This window comes from Thermobia domestica, chromosome 16, assembly GCF_964235325.1.
Source record: "Thermobia domestica chromosome 16, izTheDome1.hap1.1, whole genome shotgun sequence".
NCBI lineage: Eukaryota > Metazoa > Arthropoda > Insecta > Zygentoma > Lepismatidae > Thermobia > Thermobia domestica.
This window is the reverse complement of record NC_137469.1, coordinates 11,442,817-11,467,967: the sequence shown is the minus strand read 5'-3', so window position 1 is coordinate 11,467,967 and position 25,151 is coordinate 11,442,817. Positions and strand designations below refer to the sequence as shown.

General features: G+C 36.6%; 2 protein-coding genes across 2 annotated transcripts in view; both read left to right on the top strand.

Annotated features, from left to right (window-relative positions):
* The first annotated feature begins 5,586 nt into the window (after positions 1-5,586).
* mRpL55 (mitochondrial ribosomal protein L55) overlaps positions 5,587-25,151 on the top strand; it is a 29,488-nt gene continuing 9,923 nt past the window's right edge. The window contains exons 1-2 of the mRNA XM_081742120.1: positions 5,587-5,715; positions 11,898-12,105. Of these exons, the coding sequence (XP_081598246.1) occupies positions 11,899-12,105 (207 nt within the window). The 5' untranslated portion in view covers positions 5,587-5,715; position 11,898. The remainder of the gene's footprint in view (positions 5,716-11,897; positions 12,106-25,151) is intronic.
* On the top strand, positions 17,367-24,584 carry LOC145672915 (uncharacterized). The gene is made up of 3 exons (XM_081742119.1): positions 17,367-18,144; positions 20,080-24,353; positions 24,457-24,584. Exon 2 carries the CDS (start codon positions 20,162-20,164, stop codon positions 24,065-24,067), a length of 3,906 nt encoding a protein of 1,301 aa, XP_081598245.1. The 5' UTR covers positions 17,367-18,144; positions 20,080-20,161; the 3' UTR covers positions 24,068-24,353; positions 24,457-24,584.

The window sequence follows — 25,151 nt, the reverse complement described above, 5'->3', positions numbered from 1 at the left end:
CAGGCTTTAGCATACATCCACCATGACACTATACAAGATTCACGCTGTACTCCTGGTGGATATTCTACGACTTTTGGCCCTGGTTCGTCTCACACAGGGGTCCATCTCTACCAGACTTATCCTATTGTATATATGACTAAGGCCGCAACAGGTTTATGCTCCGAACAGCCTTCTTTCTACTATTCCCAACGAGACCAGAAGTACATGGTCAAATTCGAGACAAGACTAGAAACTTACAATTCTCGTGCCATCTCGAAATTTCTCTAATTTCGTAGGCAATACTAGTTCATCCAAGCCCTAGGTCTCAAGCACTGTTTTAGCGTTACATTATAGAATCGCAGCAGCAGGACCGAGCGTTGGTTAGTCGTAAGAGCGTTAAATGCAAGAACACAGAGGGCAAGGTCAACGAGTGAAACCAATCAGCGACTTGGCTGGGGAATATTACCGGGCATACTTGCCGGACTTTCCGCCATCTGATTACTACTTATCCATTCCCAGGACAACCACCTGTGTGGGAAATCATTTGATAATGAGGCAGACCTGCGCCGCACTCACGGCTTTCTTTGCGGCCAAAAGCTTTGAGTTTTATCGGCAGGACATTGCACAGCTGCACGACGTTGGCAAAGGGTATTGGATGCTGATGGAAATTACTTCGAGATTGACCACCATGCGGTGTACATCTGTTTCTGACAAGTAAACCTTACGTTTGGGTGAATCGAGTTGCTGACTGAGACACATATGAGAAAGTAGTACTAAATGTGGTCAGTATTTCAGTGAAGTTTTAGGTGCGAAGCTCCAGGGGTTTAGGAGATACAGCTACCAGAACATCACATGGAAGTACAGAATAGTCTTCATACAGTTGGGGGTAAAAGCTTTGTAAGACCTCTTGTAACGACAAAAGGTGAATAACAAATATATGGGTACCTATTAAAACTAGAGGGAAGTCATATAGTAAGGGTATACCTGACGGCGACCATCTTGAAATCCGCCATTTTGAATTAAGGTTAAGTTTTTAAAATAGGAATAGGTTCATGTGATACATGATTTAAGGCGCAAATTTAATCAGAAGAACAATGGTGACGTTAATTTTGACTTACGCGCAATTGGTAAAAAGTTACAGGGAAATTAAGTATTGTTGCAGCATATGTATTAGTCCTTTACCCACATTGTAAATTTTATGTTAATGATGATAATTAAATAAAAAGCAGGTGAATAAATATTAGGTCTATGGTAAGAGTTGCCTTGATGGCGGCCATGTTCAAATCCGCCATTTTGAATCAAACAAAAGTTTTAAACAAAACGCATAACATTGACACCTTATTAATAGCAAATTTTACCATAAATCCAACGGTATAACCATTTTTGCTTTTTCATTTACCAGCATTTGTTATCGCATAAACAAGTTGCTAATTTAAGGAAAAATGACCAAAGTGGAATTGAGTCATAATTGAACTTGGGTCTTTCTTCCAGAAAAGTTCTCAGTTAGTACAATCAATATGTAGTTCAGAAAAGAGTGCATGACTTGCACAAATGCTCTGCTCACAGTGAGCACACCTGACAAAGGCAATCGAGTTACACTTGACACATTTGTCGTTAACAATTCCGTCAAAGCAGTAGTCGTAAGGAGCGATCCATTTAATTTTGTGCTGGTTAATGATAAAGCAAAAATGGTTATGGAAAAATTTGCTATTAATAAGGTGTCAATGTTATGCGTTTTGTTTAAAACTTTTGTTTGATTCAAAATGGCGGATTTGAACATGGCCGCCATCAAGGTAACTCTTACCATAGACCTAATATTTATCCACCTGCTTTTTATTTAATTATTATCATTAACACACAATTTACAATGTGGGGTAAAGGACTAATACATATTCTGCAACAATATTTAATTTCCCTGTAACATTTTACCAACTGCGCGTAAATCAAAATTAACGTCACCATTGTTCTTCTGATTAAATTTGCGCCTTAAATCATGTATCACATGAACCTATTCCTATTTTAAAAACTTAACCTTAATTCAAAATGGCGGATTTCAAGATGGCCGCCGTCAGGTATACCCTTACTATATGACTTCCCTCTAGTCCTAATAGGTACCCATACATTTGTTATTCACCTTTTGTCGTTACAAGAGGTCTTACAAAGCTTTTACCTCCAACTGTATGAAGACTATTCTGTAATTCCATGTGATGTTCTGGTAGCTGTATCTCCTAAACCCCTGGAGCTTCGCACCTAAAACTTCACTGAAATACTGACCACATTTAGTACTACTTTCTCATATGTGTCTCAGTCAGCAACTCGATTCACCCAAACGTAAGGTTTACTTGTGAGAATCACGAACGCCAAAAACTTTTCGGTTACGTTGTATTAATAGAAAAAAATACAAGAAAATAATACATATACGTATAATCAAAACCACAAAGCTTTCCATTGTTTTATTTATTTTTATTTTTTTGTATCCATTTAACACATGTTGCTTTGCGAGGTATTTTGTTCCCTGTTAATAATTAAAAATAAAACATTCCTTCCTTTATACACGTAAAATTGAATATTATTATAGTATAGCATTAACAAGATCAGGTATGCAGATGACATGGTTATGATAGCTTAGAAGGACTACAGGAGATGATTGACAAAATAGCTGACACTAGGAAACTAATATGGAATGGAAATCAACATCAAAAAAATCGAAAGTCACGAGAATATCCCCTGGAAACATGCCTTTACGGGTCAGAATAGAACAAAGAGAACTCCAAGAGGTCGATCATTTCAAGTATCTGGGAAACACTTTGATGAAAGACGTTTTACTGTACCAAAGAAATCAGGTCAAGAATTGTCATAGCCCAACGAGGCATTTAACAAGAAAAGATTACTCTTAACTATAGTGCTGCCAAAATGTCTTGAGCCGTGGCAAAAATGCGAACTAAAGCTCACACCCACGCGTTGAGCCAGTAAGGGTTCAGCTGTTGCTAGCTGAGAGAGCTTAAGCGAAAGGGAGTGGAATTCCTTCAGCCGATAGCAGCGCTTAGACTAGGTGTCAAGTAAATGTGGTATATCTTTAGTAGCATTAGCATTGGACCAAGGAAGAAGTTGGTCAAGTGTTATTGGACTGCTACGGAGTATTGGACTGTATGGTTCAGAGAATTGGATACTACGGAAGTTAGAGAAGAAATATTTAGAGACCTTCGAAGTGCGGTGTTGGAGGAAAAAGGAGAAGATAAAATGGACAGACAGAGCAACAAGATGTTTTAAAACGGATAGGAAAGAAGAAGACGCTTTTAGCCAGCATCCTTCGTAGAAGGCCAATTGAATTAGATACATCTTGCGTAGAAATTGTGCTCCTTATACCGCTAAAGAGGAAAAGATGGAAGGAAAGTGAGGGTTAGGAAGAAGAAGAACGCAACAAATGGATGATTTGGAAAATAGAAGAAAATATTGGGAGTTATAAGAGGAAGTTGAAGATCGAGGAGCGTGGAAAAAACATTTGTAGGCCCAATAATAATAATAATAATAATAATAATAATAATAATAATAATAATAATAATAATAATAATAGGCCTAATAATATCACATTTAGGTGATAAGGGGCCGCGGTGGCTCAGTGGTAGAGCGTTCACCTCTGGTGCATGCGGCCACGGGTTCAAAACCTGCTCCCGCCAAGTGAATTTTGTGGTTGACAAACACCGTGAGCGTGGGTTTCCTCGGGGTTCTCCCGTTTCCTCACACTTTTCTTCATTCCACCATTTCATTCATTTCTCATAATCACCGTCTCCTTTAGCCTAACCGGCATAACCGTGGGACGTAAAACTCAAAGATTTCATTTTTTTTTTTCAAATTTAGGTAATGTCAATTCACATTTTATTTAGGATAGGGGACATTTGATTCATTTCTTGCCTCCATGCAACTGATAATTCTTTTGAAGTGTATCTGGTCTCAAGCCATGGATGCTATCATGGTGCAATAATAGGATACTTCGATTTGAACTCCTTCTCCAAACAGGTAACGGCCAATGGGAAATATTTTGTGCATCTAGCAAGAACCATATTATTTTATGCAGAAATGAGTAATATACACACTACATAAATTGACTGTAATTTGATAAATAATATTGTAAGATTTTCAATATCTAGTTTTCAGTCAATTTAAAAATAGTCTCCAATATTTTATTTTAGAAGGGGTTAATTTAAGGTAAGAACCGCTCCCGTTTTGGTTTCTCCCTGGTTTCGAGCCTGATGATGATAGTGAACGAAATAGTGAAATGAAGAAATTGGGAGGAAACGGCAGAACCCCAACCAAACGCACACGGTATTCGTCAAATACAAATTCCACACACAATGTAGTTTTATAACGGACATTTTACTTCAGATATAGTATAATAAATGATTTTTGTCCTGTGCTCAGCTCAAATGTTAGTATTTTCGGGATTAATAGTAGTTGTGAGTGCTTTGAAAACATTTATGAATGTTTGCTAGCACAAAGTAATTATCGGCACATTTTTAATATTTTAGTTAGTAGTAACTGTCACAACTTAGTAGGGGGGACTCGGAGCAGCAAGTTTTTGAGAGGGGACCTGGCACCACTTTAGCTCCTCTACTATAATGTAGGTCAAGTCATATTTAACTACTATTTTCGGAACTCAAAGAGAAAAAAATGCTGCCCCCAAAATTTCTGTGCTCCTCCGTGCTTGCCCCCCCTAGATATTACCTGGCGTCGACACTGTTCCATCTTTCTTCTAATCTCTTTACTAAACCTGGAAGTAGTAGAAATCTGCTACCACTTCCGATTTTAATATTAATTGCGAAAATATCACAGTATGTAAACCAAATTTTCTCACGTGGTATACACGTGGCAATGCTGCATGTCTTGCATTTCAAGTTCCACCGTTGTTGTCACTTCAAGTTTCAACGTTGTTCAAAAGATGTCACCATTATCCAGCAAGTTGTTACAATGTTTCCAACTATAATAATTTCAGATCTCCTGAAATTTCAACTTTATGTAATTGTGGATTTTGTTTTTAAAAAATAATAATGGCTGCAAAAACTTTCAGAGACTAAAAAGACTTACAACAAACTCAATACATTATTTATCGATTTTATATCGCCTATATTAACTTTCTTTTTTTTCTTTTTTTTTTAAGAGAGTGTATCTGTAGAACACCAGATTTTCATGTTACGCACATGTTTCATTTCTAAGAAGCTTTGTTGATTGATAGCTAGGTAAAATCTAAGGACTTACAACGCGGAGTTTGAAATGATGCACTATTTTATTTTGCCTCTAGAATAAAGTTATTTTGGAAATGAAAAAGCTTTTCTACATCAATAAACCTTCCGACACAATACAATTATCTTAAATACCTTCAAAACTAGATGTTTCAAAGTAAAGTTCAAATGTGTAGTTTTCAGTTTATAATAAAATATAAGAAGTAGTGGAATTAAGCAGTATTATCCAAATTTCTATAATTAAGTAGCTGAGAAATTGCATTAGTGCGCCTTATACAAAGGTTGTTTGATGCTATATTAACATTAAAAATGTCTACTGTAATATAGGGAAATTTTCGAGCGCTTGCTACTGATATTTTGGATATATCAACTGGTAACACTGATTGTTCAGTATTATTCTGTTTTCTAATGTTGATCGAACAGTGAAAAAAATTACAATTTCTATTTATTTGTATACAGATAGATGTGTAAATTGTTGTAAATTTAATGGTTGAATTATGTAAGTTTTCTCTGTGCTATAAGTAAACATTACATTACTCTCCTCAAGTAAAAACAGTTGAATTATTATATATTTTATAATTCATGTTTGTACTCATTTGCAAAGTACAAGGCAAATTATTTCGTACAAATTACGGAGGCTACCACGTAATGTTAGAATGAAATATTTATCATATTTACGGTGTTTAAAATTTCACGCCTTTAATGTACAGACTAATAACAGCAGCGCGTTAGGGTAGTTCTTAGAAACATTGTATTATGCATTAAATCAATGGTGATGGTTAAGTTCAGACACACCACATTTTGCAAAACTTACGGATGAAATTCAATACTCTGCATGGAAAGACATGCTAATAAAAAACAAATTTCTGCAGGTGGCAGAATTAAATACACAGCTGTATTCTATATTTACAATTAAATTGTCACTAGAATGAAATTATTACGTGCTATTGTTTAGCAATGGGCTGCCAGCTCTTTCGCCTACTTTTTTGCGATATTCTATTCCGATTCGATGTTTTTCCGGCTTCATACGTTAACTTAGGTTACCAACATTTAATTCAGACAGTATTGCCGAGCGAGCATTAGCGAGTGAAGGCGGTTAGAGCCGCGCAGGGCACGTTGTTTTCTGTCTTCGTTACAAACAGTTCACTTTCTTTTCTCACATAAATCACTTACCTTTACGGTTTGTACAGGTCCCCTACTGCCTTCAAAAAATTGTGTACGGTATTTTCTCATCACTATCAACTCACTTCTGTAAATGATCCCGTTTTCCACTAATTTTGGCCCCCCATCTCTGGACAGTTTTCTTATTACGAACGCTATATGACAGTTCAAATAAGTGAGTGCGTATGAAAAATTACTGTACGGATATTAATTACTACTTTTGGGGCATTACTCGACCAGACGGTTCTACCAAATTTTGACACATTTCTTACATTTTCAGGGTAGGTTAGAGCTTTGTATTTCTTTAGCAGAAAGTACACTAAATGAGGAGCTACATTACTACTTGTACATTGACTTCAGGAGGACATAGTATGAATACGCATTTCATAAAACAAGAACTAACTTGTGCTAGGTGGCCACTAAAAACACAAATGCTTTCTGAGTTAGGGTAGAAGCGCAGCAGTAGGGCCCGTGCCATAGCGAGCAAGTACGTCCGTAGGGAGCAGGCGTGTCAGCGACGTGGGAGATACGCATAAACGACAATAGTGGAAGAGCACACTTCACATACAATATTTTCACTATCGCTCAAAATTCATTTCAGTATGCTGTACATTGACAGTGATTACGTATATTCACACTTCCATTCCTTCCCGAAAGATGTTTCACATCGTATTTTACCTAGTAATTTTCTATTTGGTAGAACCGTCTGCTTGAGAGAACCTGAGTTAAGTAGTAAGTTATACAACTGTATTTTATGTTTAAATGTATAGGGTTGCTAGGGTAAAGTATTGCATATGCTATACGTCAATTGAAATAAGTGAGTGCATGTGAAAGATTACTGTATTATGTACTATTTCAGTACTGATTAAGAATAGTCTGTTATAAAAATTGTAAATTTACGATTGAAATCAGTATGTGTATATGTAAGAGGGTTTGGGTTGGGACGTTTAATTCTACTGGCGGAGGAATTTTTCATAATATGGGAAACCAGTATTTCAGGTTTACAAGCGTCATGTTAGAAGTGTAGATCCATTACAAGGGTAAAATGACAGAGTGCATATCAAACACGATAGTATAAAATAATAATTTCCATCGGCAGAGTATTTCTGCATGCTGTATAAAACCTGTATCTTAGTTTACAAGTGTGAAACTATGAAAAGTGTTTTAACCTATGTGATTTTATGCGATAATAAATGTTCTTAACACTATTCTGATTTATGAACATACCCTCCGCCCCTGGCGAATTTGTTACTTGGGGACGCAACCCCATGTCCATCTGCTGCGTTCCTGCCTTGACTCCATTAGATTGCATTATTGTTTAGTGCTCACGTACCACAAGTTGGTCTTAGTTTTTTTGTACAGACGCTTTGTATGACACGTTCTGACGCGCTTTTGTAATGTGAATATGCACACATTCATCTAACTCGTGCAGAACATGCCACGATCTGCGATGTGATCACAGAAAAATTGCCAGAGGAGAAAAAATTAGCCAACAAAAATGTATAAAAGCATGCCTACCATGTGTAGATGTCTTAAATGGACGGAGTACTCGCATAAATATAGTTTGAACTGTTTTTTACGTCGCGTAAAGCCTATTTTTAAGAATCACAAGTGTTTCTTCTGCAGAAACTTTTTGCAGAATTCCTGCAGACTTACAAAGCTCATCGCAGACAGACAAAGAAAGTTCTGCCATCGGGCGTTAAGATATAATTTCCAAGGACTACGAGTGAATTTCGTGATGAAATATCTGCAACAATAGAATTGCTGGTTAATAGGATATCACATTTTCAGGACACATCAATTAGCACGCATATTATCAATCAATACACAATTATTTGGACATATGCTAGAGTAATAATAGTTCAGAATGCCTTAGGGAGTCATTTAATAAAAGAAAAGTGAAAGAAGAACCTTTTCTTAGTTGGACAGACTATTCTTATTCTGCACCCTATTTTCCACCGGTGGTGTATTTTATGTTTACAATTACAAGTATTGCGGTACTTGTGTGAAATCACTAGAAGTGCTATAGGAACTTGTATCACTGTGGAAAATCACATGTTTTCACTACTCTTTCTCACGCGCGCCATCGCTGACTCGCCCTGTCGTGACTCGGTTAGATACCATTCATGCTTTTTGTCGAGCGCCTAGCACAGATTGGTTTGTGTTTTTTGCGCTATAGTTTTTATGACACATATCTGCACGCTGTATTTATGCGCAAATCGTGAAAGAGTTGTAAGTTTTCAAATATTACTTCTAGTGATCCCCTTGAACTTAATCAGTGCTAAGTCGGATATTGTGTCAATCAATCTTTTGGAGAACAGTAAGAGGGAAGCTTGTGAAAGGATTGTAATTTTTCAACAATTATTCGAGTGGAGTGTCTAAACTTTACCTGCAACTAAATCACTTCGTAATGGTTTAAAACCTCGTATTCTATTTGTAGTATTTCCATTCTTACTAGATACGATGCACAGGGCTGTGCCGTGGGGGGAGCGAGCTGGGTGAGGGCCCCGGGCGCCGAAGTAAGGGGGCGAAAAATTCGGGAGAAATAAGGAAAAAAGACAGGAAAAATTGCTTGGAATATATGTATGGGGGCGCCGTCGTATACTCTCGCCCAGGGCGCTGATTTTCCACGGCACGGCCCTGACGATGCACGAGATTTGCTTCTTGATTGACGGTGAAGTATATTGAGTCTGAGGTGAGCAAATCTGGTTGGCTAACACGGTTAGGGCGCTATTCATAGTAAACTTAACTTTAAAATGGTAAGCAAAGACAAGTGTGTATAGCATAGATGATTAGGACGCTGAGGAGGAACACAGTTTACAGTGAAGAAGTCCCCAAAAAAATACCTTGGAAAATACACATACAAGATTAGTTTATGTTGTATATAATTGCTACTCCTTGCAATGAACTACATGGTAATCACATTTTCATTAATTATTTCTACTTTATTACTACAGGTATGCTCGGATAGGGTCAGTGAGGGTAATTATGAGACAGAGTTCACAACTGTTCCACGTTACTCAGCTTACAGTAGTTTTGAAAGCAGTTAATTTAGGTAGCAGTTTATGGTGCCAGTAGAGTAACACTTTGCTGCCAAGAATTTCCTGTCATCTTATAAGTTGATGAGTAAATGTCAAATTTGTGCTATCTTATAAGTCCCCTCCAAAAGAGTAATTATGAGACACCGGGTGGGTAATTATGAAATACATACATAAATTTCGCCTAAAATTATAAATCTTAAAAAAAAATCGGAGAAGGGAATAGGACCCCTCTAAATACGCCATATTATCTGGGAACAAACTAGCAGACGCGCACACGAAAGAATTTTCGTCTTAAATATCGATGGTGATTTCCCCGTTGGAATAGTTAACGATTTAAAAACCCAAACCCATTGTTTCGAGGAGAAGAAAGCAGGATTGCTCCATTACGCGTTCAAAGCGGAATTTTCCCTAATCATCCTGTGCATGGCACTTGTTTTCATACTATGCTGTACATACTGTACATTTGAGTCTCATTGTATTATGATTATTAACTTCCGTAATCGAAATAACACAACAGAAACGGGATTTTACTTATTTTCACTTTAAATTATTTTATTTCGGAATTTTGATTTAAATCAACGATTTTTATTTAAAAAATCAAGTGATTTAAATCCTGATTTAAATCAGACTGATTTAAATCAATCCACCCTGGTGTTGATAGTCTTTTTTTCTTAACTCATATAAAGTTTCACTTGGGCATCGCTTCTTTACACTCAATTCAAATATAATTTCTGGCTTGATCATTTACGACTACCTAATCTACAGTACATACCTTTAAATAGAAATTTAGCCACAAGTTAGAGTTAATCCTGGAGGAGTAAGCAGATTTTCTGGGCTATGTACACTCATGTCCAAAATGATTGTCGTATATCTATCACTGTCTTCTTGTAACAATATAATTTGATAATGATTTTGCAGGGTACTTTTAATACTGATGCTATGTGTGTAATCGGGAAATGTATATTTGTGGTCAATTTCATAGGAAAAGAATTACAAGTACGAAAATTAGAATGAGTAAAACAAAATGTTGCTAAATAGACAAGAAAGTTTTATTTTCGTTTTATTGTTCTTATTTACTGCTCTTTTGAGATGAAATTTGCCACATACATGTCTTTGCTGATTATAAGAAATACCGGGCGAATTCGTTATCAAATTATATTCCAACAACAACATATTTATAGACATGCGACAGTAATTTGGGACATGAGTGTACAAATCACAGTTGTGGTTAGTGGTTGTTAATTTTAACAAAAATGTCCTACACTTTATCTTTGTTAACCTTGCGTGGGTAATTATTTCCTAGAAGTGATAGGATGATGTATTTTCTAGTTTACGTTTATGTGTCATCTAGCTTATTGGATTTAAGGTTAGTTTACAGCATAGGATTACCCCCAAAGTTCATTTGTCCACTAGGATCGGGGATATTTTTGTTTGGATATCGAACACACCTTTCAAAGCTGTTCTGAAATCGATTTACAGTAGCATAATTTCATTGTAAAGAACTAAACTGCTTTGACAAGGTATAGTGCAATTTGAGCCATCCTTACACAAATGAAACGTCTGAAGGTTATGTGCATTGATAAAACATGTATAGGTTTGTTGTCCATCTACTTAGCAGCAAGGGAGTGCGGTGGCTCAGTGGTAGAGCGCTCACCGCTGGGGTCCCTGGTTCGACCCGCGGCCAAGGAAGTTTGTGGTGGACAGCATCGTTTCCATGGATTTTCTCGGAGTACTTCTGTTTCCTCTTTCTCATTCCACCACATTTTCCATCATCACTCACTTGCCTTAATCATACGTCTCCCTTAGCCTAAAGGGTAAGATGGTGGGACGTTAAGTTGAAAGATTCAATTTTTATTTTATTTTATTTTATTTTATTTTATTTTTTATTTTATTTATTTATTTATTTTTTACTTAGTGGAACAAGTCGCTAATCGTGTACCGTCGGTGCCAATTCACCTACAATGTTATTTCAAAATACACAATTAGAAATTGGACTTACAAGAATAAAATATAGTCAATAAAAACCGATGTGATGCTGATTGTTGCTTCTGTATTCTACGTTTTGTTCATGTTCATTGCTAATATACAGTATTTGAATGCAGTATTCAGGAAAGAAAAAAACTTTCAAATTAGAAAATGGAGAAAAGTTGTAAAAACGTAATCAGCCTCCATTCACATACTTACATAGTAGATGACCAACTCAAAATATGAAAAGAAAGCGTTGTTCGAATGCAATTACCATTTCTCTTAATGGGAAACCACTAATGGATGTACTGGAAATAACGCCAGTGGAGCAAATAAGACCATACTTAGTAGCCCGTAGTGGTAAGGGTCCTTCCCACGAAAAGGTTAAAACAAACAGTAATAGAACTTAGGAATTAGGTAACCATCTGATAGATAAGCAAAATGTTACTAAGCTAACATCACTAATGTGATACTTAACAATTGTACTATTACTAATGTTACTATTTATTTGCAGAATGTGGGCCTGGTTGTATAAATCATCATTGCATTTACTCAAGCAAAACTGTAATATAGCTCTACAACAAAGAAATCTCAATAGTCTCCGATGTAGCATAACCAAAATAGGCCGTACAACGTACATGAGACAATACCCAACGACTTTAGTGCTTCCTGATGGATCTAGTATCAACATCCGGTTTAACGAACCCAGGGCCATTATCAAGGTATGTAGTTATCACAAATAGCCAGGAAACTTAGAATGTTCTTTCATTAAAAGAAGATGAGTAGAGGCACGAGCTTTCGCACTGCGCGATAAAACGAAATGTGTCAGAATTAAGTAATTTTCAGTTTCTTGACGTTTTATGGTATTCTTTGTGTATTTTCATTGGTTTCCGTTGCGCGGTAAAACGCGAAATTGGCAGTTTTGCTCAAAATTTCTAACAATACGCGATATAACGCGAGATTTTAAAAATACGTTTTCATTACTTTAAAAACGCTAGTTTTCCGCTGACGGAACGGTAGAACGTAGCATGAACTGTGTATTTTGGGTGATTAGGACACGACTATACGGATTGCCCGTTAGCTATCACCAATCATCGCAGTTGGATGGGGAGTTTTGAAGTGATGATTATTTGAAGTTTGGTGTAAATGCACTTACATATGTGTGGCTTCCAACAAGCAATGCCAATTGTGAGGGATTTTTTCCAAGTATGGGCTGATGATAAGTGACATGTAGCATGCTTATATTTAATGCTTAAATGCAACTTGTGCCCATATTTTCAGAAGACAACAAAACTTTCCTACTCTGAAGTATCTTATCTGAAGTAAGTTTAGTTACTGATTTTCCTCAGTTTGATTTGAAAATAATAATAATAATTTTCTATAAATGAAATTGACATTGTCAAGTGAAATATTCAGTGTACTTTGTTTTTAGGTAATTAATGGTTTATTTTTATAGTGATCAATGAAAAAAGGAACAATTGTAAAAATGTCAGGGAATTCTTTTCCACAAGAGCTACAAAAGGCGAAATTTTATTTGGGAAATGCGACAAAACGCGAAATATGAAAAATGAAACGCGAAATTTTCAAATTCTTAGTGCGAAAAACTCGTGCCCCTAAAGATGAGGGATAAAATAGTAATTCATTTGCGAATTCTTATAGTGCCCTTCATGTGTTATCTTCCTGTCTTCTGCAGCCACTAATAGAATGTGTACAAAAATTCAGATTTTACAAGAATTTAATTCTGTTTAGGTAATTAATTTAAAATGTACTCATGTTAATACCCAGGTGGTGATCAGTAACAAGCATCATTGGTTTTCAGCAAGAAAATTAAATAGCAGTTATTCAAAAACATTAATATAATCTCTACAGTGGGGCAAATTGATCAAAATATGTAGTTCTATTAAACAGCGTAATTTCTTAAGAAATACACATTGAGGAAGATTACAGTTGGTTATTGAATCGTTTGCATGGAATTACTGACCTCTATTTTGATACTTACATTAATACATTTCTAACATTAATGTCCATCGTCTTACGTTATTATGCAATCTGTTTAGGTTATTTATTTGAAACAAATTACCCATTTTTAGTACTTTTTTTTAAAAAAAAGTGGTAGTGTATAACTACCTTGTTTATTTCATCTGTATGAGTTTTCTCATACGATTTTAGTACAGTAGACTCACGAGTATCCGGGCTAATGTGGCGGAAGGACAGGTCGGATAACAAAAAAGCCAGATAGGCCGGAGTTCTATGAACTCGTTTCTTTGCCCCACCAATACCAGAAGACAAAGTTTTTATGCCAAAACTCACTGTTATGATACAGTACATATCTTCTCACTTCTTATTTGGCTCTGTGCTGGTAGTTTATAAATGTTTATGTACTGCACTGCACGTTTCAAGAATTAATTAGAGAAGAAGTAAGCTAAAGAATACGTACAGTGTATGTAAACTGTTCACATTTTTGATATAAATTCTGTAATGCCAAACTTAAATGCAGCAAACATAAACAAAACATTAACGTAAATCGTAGGCCTAATTCTTAAGGAAATTGACTCAAACTGATTTTACAGTACATAGATATGAAAAGGTAGCCTTAAGATAGAGTCAAAACTTACAGTTTTTAGTTTTTGAAAAAGTCCTTAATAGATGTCTGCTTCTGTATTTTAAGCTCTCTTCCGCGACGCAATGTCCCTCCACTCACGCAAATAGATGATATCAGCTTTCGTCGCTTTCTCCTGCTGATTGATATACTGCAATGCTGCCTTAATGAACAAGGAGCAGAACGCTGCTCTTTTCCTGTCACAACTTGTATTTTGCACAGGACACGTAGGAGGATCGTAGCAGACGCCCGCTTCCAATGTCTTGGTGGCAGTGTTGCTAATGCAACGCCTTGCCTTCCTCATTTAATTACGATAAAAGAAAAGTAGGCCAGATATTCTCGAACCGGATACTCAGGAGTCTAGTGTACAGTAAAATAATTGTCACTGGGTGAGAGAAAACACCGAGTGTGAAGTCTTCACAAGGTTGTAATTCGCCCCTCCTTTCTTGCCCTCAGAGTGTCTTAGCAGAGTGGGTAGAATATAAACTTTGTTTTCTTCACTGAGTTTCAAGTAGACACTGAAAAAGATTTACAGTGAAAAATTGATTACGAGTTTCCCAAATTTTGCTTCCAATTGTCACATTTTGTGCAGTTTTACCTATGAGTATGCTTCATGTGAGAGAAGTTTCGGCAGTCTCAACAGAGTTAAGACTGCCTACAGGAATTCACTGAAGACCGACACTGGATGATTTGCTGATAATTTCCATCAATAATCCTTCATTTAAGGACTTTGCTCCGAGAACTCAGTCGACAACTGATACTTCAGTGCAGATAGAGAAAGAACGTTACACAAACGTGATATTTTAAAGATATTTTTGAATATGTATATGAATTGTTCAATTCAAAATTGATTATTATGAATCTACTTGTCTGGTTTTGAAATTTTATGCCCTGATGTAAATCTCTTTCTTTGTCAAAACAAAGAATGCCTTGGAAGGGGGGAGGAGACATCTCAAAATTTGTACGTCATACATGCTGACGACCATCATTTTGGGATTGGCAAGTGTGTCTGGCTTTGAAATTTGCGCTTCAGGTTTATATAGGGTTTAAAGTTGAAGAATTGAACTGACTTTTGATAAACTCGTTGGTTTTATAAAAAAGAAAAGTTCTGGCAAAGATTTTTAAAAGTGAAGAAATAGTGCCCAGATGAGATTCACACACATTTCATTTCTATAAAAGATCAGTAAAATCTCCGTGTAATAGAGCGCTCGTCTTTCTTGAAAGTGGTCCCTGGCAATGTTTGTAGTAGACATTATGTCCGTGCGTTTCGCGAGACTCTCACGTTCGTTTCCACATGATCATTTCATCAGCTCCTTTCATAATCATAGAAAAAAACTCACCTTCCATTAGGTTTTGTACTGTATCCTGCTAATACTCAGTACTATTCAACATCTCGGCCTGCCGTGAGACCATGAATGCGAACACTTCTACCTAAAATTTGAAGAAATTACTGAGACATTATACTAATTTGGGTCTGTAATAACAAAAACACTCCGAGTATTCAAAAAACACTAAAAAAGTTTTAATACTTGAAGGTTTGAACTATGCTGATTCACTTTTAAGATGTCAAAGTAATATTCGTACAAAGATTTGTCTTCCTATAGACACTTTCGCTTCTCACTAACTTCTTTCACTGAATGCACTTCATCTCTTATAATAATAAGTTTTCTTTTTTAATCTAGGTATGTCAAGAAAACGGCCGATAGTATTTTACGCGGGGTCGGCAACACTGCTGATGAAGTTGAGCATGCGCAGAAGCGTACCCTGATATTTTGCGCTTGCGGCAGAGGTAGAATCGTCCGAGTGGAATTACGTACATGCGAGTAGCAGTAAGGTGAAATGCTTGCCCTAACACAAAATCGCGCCAAATTTGAAGCGAAATCTATCATACTATTTCTGAACATAAAAGGACAGAATCCAGCTGACATCCGTAGGAAATTGTGTGCTGTTTACAGATCGATAGTAATGAGTAAAGGTAATTTCAGGCAGTGGTGCAGAGTTTCGGGAAGAGCGTTCAAATGTTCCTGGCGATGACCACCGTAGCGTAAGGCCTATGTTCAAACGAACGATCTGCTGAAACGCGTTAACGAGAAAGTGCGATCATCGCCAGTAGTAGGCCCCCGCGTATGGCTCGCCGAGTCAGCAAAAATTTCTCGATTCTGATTGGCTGAGAGAGGTCACGTGACGTTAGGCCCCGCCCACGCGGGAAATTCAAATATTCAGGTCACGTGGTATGACGTCATGAGTCACCCTGTGGGGAAATCCCTCATTCTCTTTTATGACCGGGATTTTTGAAATTTGTTCCCTTTTACGGGTAAGATGAGTACTTTGATACCTCATTCTGATTGGTTGACAGCTGTCACGTGATCTTAGACCCTGGGATATTTGAAAATTCGTTCCCTTTTACGGGTAAGATGAATGCTTTGGTACCACGATGCTGATTGGTTGATACCTTAAAGATACCTTTTTGGTACCTTAAAGTTCCCATGGAGGGTTCAGCCTCCTCTTAAATAACCTTTTTGGTATCATGATATTGTACTGAAGTTTACCTTAAATATTATCCTTGTCTTTGACAGATAAGATGATTACCAGCGGGAGGGGGGGGGGGAATCCTTGTCGCTTGTAGATTTCTTATAACACATTGTTGTGAGTTTAAGCGATTTATTGCTCAGTAAGCGCTTCATTAATGGAAACAGTGTTGCCAGATTTTTTCTTACCTAAACTGCTCCGATTCTTTTCGAAACGGTTCCGGCAGCGTGCAAGAAATTTTAAACTAAAATTTTTTTCGAACTAAAGAAATTTTGTAACTAAAAATTTTCGAACCAAAAAAAATTGAAACAAAAACTTTTCGAACTAAAAATTTTGAAACAAAAATTTCAAAAAAAATTTCGAACTAAAAAATTTAAACTAAAAACTTTCGAAATAAATTTTCAAATCAAAAAATTTTCGAACTAAAAATTTTGAAACAAAAAAGTTTTAAACAAAAAATTTTCGAACTAAAAATTTCAAAAAAATTTCGAACTAAAAAAAATTGAAACAAAATTTTGTCGAAGTAAAACATTTTTTAAAAACAAAAGTTTCGAACTAAAGATGTAAATCACATCTAAAAATTTTCAAATCAAACTTTTTATCGAACTAAACTTTTAAAATTTTCGAACTAGAAATTTAAACCAAGTTTAAGAAAAAATCCTAAGAAATGTTTTTTTCAGGAATCGAACTCAGGTCTTTCAAACCAAAGATGTGTATGCTAACCGCTTAAATGAATTCGGTTTTAATCGATCTTGGTGGGTTTCGAACCATGGTCCTTGAAAAGGATACACATATACTTTAAGAAAATAAATCTGACAGTGTAACGCTTCTCAAATCAAACTTTTTATCGAACTAAACTTTTAAAATTTTCGAACTAGAAATTGAAACAAGTTTTAGAAAAATCCTAAGAAATGTTTCTCCAGGAATCGAACTCAGGTCTTTCAAACCAAAGATGTGTATGCTAACCGCTTAGCTATGAATGAATTCGGATTTAATCATGCTTGGAGGGTTTCGAACCATGGTCCTTGAAAAGGATACACTTATACTTTAAGAAAATAAATCTGACAGTGTAACGCTTCCGTTCGTGGATTAAAATAAAATGCTGATAGACTTCTTTGTGTGACGACATAGAAGCACATATGATTGAAAAAATGCAAACGTCAGCGGATCGCATTACTTTTGTTTTACTACGAACGTGTCAGCATGATTCATGGAAAAAAAGCAAACATTGACATTCTCGTATGGAATATGAGGAAAATGAAATGTCGTCACAGTTACGACATGTAGTGACATGATCCTGACAGAAAGCATTTGGGTTCAGAACTGCGATACTATATGATGTAACTATTGAGAAACGTGAATGACGTCACGATCGATTGTTACACATCGTTTTCGTTCGTGATTCATGACAAAAGCAGCGAGCGTTTTGATTGGTTCGTTGTGATGTCATTTTATAAATTTCCTCGTTTCTGATTGGCTGACGGTGACATCGTTTTCGCAGCGACCTAAATAAAAATCTAAATTTCATTTTTCAAATCCTACATCGCTCTCAACTATCGAGTGAAGAAGATCTCCTTTTAAAAGTGTTTTCATTTAAGCTTCATTGCACCGATTTTTTATTCATTGAATTGAGGTAAGTTCAGTGAGATTTTATTTGTCACCCAAGATTCGAAAATCATTTTTATTTCATATTTGTGGGCGGATCACGAATACACTGTTTTACTTTTAGTACGAAATATTTAGACTATGAAGAAATTAGTGGAATGGGAAAGTGGGAGTACGAATCAGGAACCTCCACACATTAAAAGTAAGCACGATAAATGATATGGTTTAGCGTCCCTTCAGCGAGCGCCCGTCGGGAATTGAACCATGGCCAGAAAAATGTGTGCGCTTAGTTTTGAAAAGAATGCATTAGAAAATTTTAGAAACTATGTCTGAGAATAATATGGTTCGATTCCCTTTTAAAAGCATTAGCGACCCCTTCAGCTTAACGTGATATTCGAGCAACCGCCCCGGGATTGAACCAAGGCCAGAGGCGTGTACGTCAACCATTTAGCTTAGTTTTGAAAAGAATGTATGATAACGCATGAGAATATTAAATTTCAGAAAAGACTTGACAGCGATCCGATGTGGGAAAGCAAGCCCACCGAGGATTGAACCAGGACCTTCCACGTTAGAAGCATGTACGCTAACCACTTAGCCACGAGTGCATGAATATGTGGTTAAAAAGATTTACGCTATACAGATTTTGTTTTGACAATTACGTATGTGTTACGTTAACGGTTGGTGAATCTCTTCAACTTGCAAACGCATCATTTAAAGGTCGTTGTGAGTAGAAAAAATGCTTACGCGTACTTTATCACATCTCAGTACTGTTGAAACATTCATTCATTCATGCATTCTTTTTTATCACTATAGAATGGTAGGTCAGTTACATGCTACAGCAATAAAACACACATTTCAGTAACATAATTATTTTTAAAAAAACTTTGATTTCTAGTACATGTGCTTTCATAATGAGATTCTGAACGTCACCGCCAGGAATCAAACTCAGGACCTTTACATGAATTGCTTAGTTAAGAATTTATCATGAATGTTATGATTTCCTGGGCTAAGCGGTTAGCATACGTGCCTTTGGCGTGGGAGACCGGGGTTCAATTCCCGGCGGGAGCTCATGTGGTTCGGATTCCACGTTAATCAGTAGGTCCACGTCTCATATAGTCTCGCTGCTGAAAGGTACGCTAAACTAAAAAATCAAAAATCAACTCAAATTCACGCTGCTCAATTCCTTTTTTCCCATTACATATTTGTTTTACCGTACCTGTTTGTTGTTTTCATTTTTTAATCATGGTCCAATCGGGTTTTACTGTTTGCAATGAAATCACTCGTCATTATAGACGATTTATGTACGTTTATGTATTATGAGGTGTGCACGTCAACCATTTAGCTTAGTTTTGAAAAGAATGTATGATAACGCGTGAGAATATTAAATTACAGAAAAGGCTTGACATGCCCCGACGTGGAAAAGCAAACCCACCGAGGCTTGAACCAGGGACTTCCACGTCCGAACCATGTACGCTAACCGCTTAGTCACAATAATAATAAAAAAAAATACGCTATACAGATTTTGTTTCGACAATTACGTATGTGTATCGTTAATGTTCGATGAGTCTCTTCAACTTGCAAACGCATCATTTAAAGGTCGTTGTGAGTGGAAAAAAAAAATGCTGACGCGTACTTTGTCACATCTCAGCACTGATGAAACATTCATTCATTTCATGCATTCTTTTTATCACTATAGAATGGTAGGTCAGTTAAATGCTGATGTAGTGCTCTCGAGTTTGACAGCAATAAAACACTCATTTCAGTAACATAATTATTTAAAAAAAAAAAAAAAAAAAACTTTGATTTCTAGTACGTGTGCTTTCATAATGAGATTCTGAACGTCACCGCCAGGAATCAAACTCAGAACCTTTACATGAATTGCTTAATTAAGAATTTATCATAAACGTTATGATTTCCTGTTTATCAGATGATTAAGATTTTTCTTTCTTCTTTTCTTTTGTAGTAAATTCACGCTGCTCAATTCCTTTTTCCCTTACACATTTATCGCAATTGTACCTGTTTGTTTGTTATCTCCTTTTATTAACATGGCCGAATCGGGTTTTATTGTTCGCAATGAAATCACTCGTCATTATAGACGATTTAACATTGAGGGCAGAATGCTCGAAGTTCAATTCAACGCACCGCCCGTAGGAACCGATATCATACAGTATGTACATAACAGTTTCCAAGCGATGCTGGACCATTTGTTAGCCAATGTCGACGATGAGGCGATGGTTGGTTTATCAGTAATATCACCACGCAACACGAATAAACCGTTTTGGGTGAGTTTTCGCCAAGCACGAAACTTGACACTGGAAACGATGTGGGCCTCATTCGAAAGAGTGTTACAAAGTAACAATGCATTTCTCCTGCACGAGCCATTCACTGTTCATTTTCATCGTGTGGATATTCCACGTGGCTACGGCGGTGGTTTGCGGCAAGGAGTACTTCAAAACGAAGAATTGTTACGAATCAAGCGAGGGATTGTACGTGTAAGAAATCAAGATTCAAGGTGTTTGGCGTACGCCCTTGTTATTGCTATTGGCCTGAAGGCATACAAGAATGTAGATGTAAAACGACATAAGCAGTATAAAAATCAGAGAAAATGTGTTGTGGACGATGAAGTCGATGCGTTATGTGCAAATGCAGGAGTCAATTTGGATCATGGTGCCAGTGTAAATGAAATTCGACAATTCCAGTCATACCTCAAAGAATATAAAATTACAGTGTATACTAGTTTCACAGGCCGTGACATCATGTACGAGGGGCCCAACGATGAAAATCGCACTCCCATAAATTTGATTTGTTTGGCTGGCCACTTTGACATCATCCAATCCTTAACTGCTTGTTTTGCAACCAAGTTCTACTGTGAAGCGTGCCATAAAAAGTATAGTAAACGTAATGAGCATGTGAAAAATTGTCCTGTAACATGTTCCAAATGTCTACAGAGACCTCTATGCGACAAGAATCAAACGCCGATATTGTGCAAAGACTGCAATCGTCAATTTTACGGCGAAGAATGTTTTAACAATCATCGTAATGCTCCATATCATCAAGGGGAACCTGTATGCAAAATGGTGAAGCAATGTACTAGATGTTACAGAGTATATTCCTTTGTACGAAGTGGAGAACGCCTTCATGATTGCAATGAGATCTTTTGCAATGTTTGTAAGAAAATTGTTCCGGGATCGCATCAATGTTTTATGCTTCCTGATCGCCAATGCTTGAAACCTGGTGTTCCTTCACTCATGCACGCAAAGAAAGCCTTGTTGATATTCTATGATATAGAATCTATGCAGGACACGAATATTGGCGATAATACGTATGTACACATTCCAAATTTATTGGTTGCACAACAAGTATGTTATGCATGTGTTGAAAACAATAATATCCAGCAGTCTTGCAGTACGTGTGGTCAGCGCCAGCATATTTTCCAAGGACAGGATCCAGTTTATAATTTTCTCCAGTACTTGCGGGAACGGCGTCCCAATATAAATAGGATTTTCTGTGTCGCGCACAACGCTAAGGGATACGATGGACATTTTATCCTAAAGGCTATGGTCGAACAATGCCAATGGAGACCCGACGTCATATTAAATGGGACCAAGATACTGAGTTTAACGTTGAATAATCTGACGTTCATTGACTCGTTGAACTTCCTACCTATGGCATTAAGTAAATTGTCAAAAGCGTTCAATTTACCCGCAACCAAAGGCTACTTCCCACATTTCTTCAACACCAAGGAGAATCAATCGTATATTGGACCACTTCCAGAAACAAAGTATTATGGTGCAGATGAAATGGCCGTCGAAGACAGGAACAAGTTCATGCAGTGGTACAACGATCATCGTAATGATACGTTTGATTTCCAGAAAGAAATTCTCAAGTATTGTATTCAAGATGTCAATGTACTGCGACAAGCATGCGTTTCGTTTATGACGTCATTTGAAACAGAAACCAAAGTGAATCCCTTCTTGGAGACGATCACGATTGCCAGTGCTTCTAATTTAGTATTCCGCCGGAATTTCCTTAAACCCAACACTATTGGAATTCTACCGGCACATGGCTATCGATGGAGAAGTACGCAATCGATCGCTGCAATGCAATGGCTGGCCTACATTGAAAAAAGCGAAGGAAAACAAATCTTACATGCGGCCCGACAAAAAGAAGTGTTTATTGCGGGATTCCATGTTGATGGCTACTACCAAGATCCTGAGACGTTAGAGGAGCACATCTACGAGCATGCCGGCTGCTTTTACCACGGGTGTAAAGTATGTTTTACTACAGGCCGTAATCAGCCCATCTACAGCAATCCAGAAGACACCATGGAATTCCGTTATGAACGAACGCAAAGAAAAAATGCAAGACTGCGTGAATTGGGCTACATTGTACATGAAATGTGGGAGTGCGAATTTAATCAGTTCTTAAAACAAAATCCTGCAATGGCGACGTATCTGAAGAATCACCCGTACATGAACCGCAGACCATTAAATCCAAGAGATAGCTTTTTTGGAGGAAGGACCAATTGCGTGAAATTGTACCACCAAGTCGATGAAAAAGCGGGGGAAGTAATAAAATATTTCGATATTGTCTCGCTTTATCCTTATGTAAATAAGTGTGCTAAATACCCTGTAGGCCATCCACGAATTTATCTACAGGGTGATGAAAATATACCACCAATAAATAAAGTCAATGGTCTAATCAAAATGACGATATTACCAAGTCGCCATCTTTATCATGGTCTCCTGCCTTACCGATGTAACAAGAAACTACTCTTTCCACTGTGTGCTGCGTGTGCCGAAGAAATGAACCCAGACCCTACAGCAACGTGTACACACAACGACCAGGAGCGGTGCCTCACTGGAACATGGGTATCATATGAAATCCAGAAAGCAGTAGAATTAGGATATCAACCAGTGGAAATTTTTGAAATTTGGGATTATGACATTGAACAATATGATCCCATCACGAAAACAGGTGGCTTGTTCACGGAATATATCAATACATTTTTAAAATCGAAAATGGAAGCGTCTGGCTGGCCTAGTTCCTGTGTCAGCGAAGAAGACAAATCAAAATTCATACAAACCGTCCTGGAGCGTGAAGGTATTGCATTGGATCCGTCCAAAATTGAAAATAATCCTGCACGAAGAAGTTTATCTAAGCTCTGTTTGAACTCATTATGGGGAAAGCTTTGCCAAAGATCAAACTTTAGCCAGACCACAATTATTGACCGGCCGGAAGAATTTTATGAAAAACTCACTTCCCCCGACATTAAACTCCATCAAATTGTACCCATCAATGATACGATGTTGTATGCGTTCTGGGAGTACAATGAACATGTGCCTGTTCAAAACCGAAACACCAATGTCGTGTTAGGTGCATTTACAACATGTCAGGCACGCCTGGAACTGTACAAGTACCTGGAAATGTTGCAGGAACGTGTTTTATATTTCGACACGGATTCTGTGATATTTACGGAGAAGCCCGGGGAGCCAACCATTGAACCTTCAACGTACTTGGGATGCTTATCGAATGAGATGGAGTCTTACGGACCACGAGCATACATCAAAACATTTGTCAGTGGAGGACCAAAAAATTACAGCCTAGAAATATACAATCCGGATACCAACGTCACCAGTTACATATGCAAAATTAGAGGATTTACATTAAATTACAATGCAGGACAACAATTAAATTTCAATACGCTAAAAGAAATGATTACAAATCAATGCCGTGGACAAGTCACCATCACTATCCCCCATAAGATATGCAGGACCAAAGACCATACCATCGTCACACGAAAGGAAGAAAAAATGTACAGTATCCAGTACACAAAACGTCGATTTAAAGAATTCAATTCGTATGATACGGTTCCGTACGGGTACGTTAAAAAACAGAAGATGGAACTGGAAAAAGAAGATGAAGAAGAAAAAACTGTAAATACCCAATAAGGCCGCCATTTCTTTTTTCCTTTTCCTTTTTTCCACTCCTTAACCACAAAGCAGCAACACCAAGAAGAAAATGAAGTACCCACAAGAGTTCATAAATCATCAACATCACCATCAGTGGAAGAAATGCAGTCATCTCGTACCGAAGGAGGAACCTTGACCATAAAGCTGCAACACCAAGAAAAATGCAGTACCCAGAAAAAGTTCATAAACATCCATCGGTGAAAAAAAATGCAGTGATCCTGTACCCGAGGAGGAAGATGAGCCTAAACAAATCCATCATTTACGAGTAAGTTTTATTTCTCTCTTATCAATATTGACTCATTTTTATTGTTTCAGAAAAAAAAAAGAAATTCATAAAGTAATCCGTCGTTTCTTCTTTTTCTTTACAGGATACGTCTACAACATTCGAAGATGATGACGCGTCCAACATATTCATTAATTAGATCCTGTATTTATTATGTTAATAAACATGTATAGGAAGACCACATACCTTTCGTTAAATACAACAAGTTGAAAAAAAAATATGTTTTATTATTTCTTGAAACCCTGAACATTTGTTTTCAAATCATGGTAATCTTGAAAATTTAAGGTGAAAAATATATTCAAGATTTGGTTTACACGATTTTGTTCGAAAAATAATTAAAGAATTTTTAGTGTCCAAAATTTGATTTTTAATTTAGTTCGAAAAAAATTTGGATTTGAAAATTTTCAAATGTGGTTTACATCTTTAGTTCGAAACTTGTTTTTAAAATTGGTTCGAAATTTTTTGTTTAAATTTTTAGTTCGAAAAATTTTGATTTGAAAATTTAGTTCGAAAGTTTTCAGTTTAAAATATTTTTCGAAAAATTTTTAATTTTTTTAGTTCGAATTTTTTTTGGGTTCGAAAATGTTTTGTTCGAAAATTTTTTGATTTGAAAATTTAGTTCGAAAGTTTTTAGTTTAAATTTTTTAGTTCGATTTTTTTTGAAATTTTTGTTTCAAATTTTTTAGTTCGAAAATTTTTGTTTAAAATTTTTTTTTAGTTTTGAAATTTTTTTTAGTTCGAAAAATTTTTTAGTTTAAAATTTCTTGTACTCTGCGGAAC

Excerpts from the sequence above, each read along its gene's own strand:
- LOC145672915 (XM_081742119.1), top strand. The coding sequence starts at position 20,162 with ATGGCCGAATCGGGTTTTATTGTTCGCAATGAAATCACTCGTCATTAT.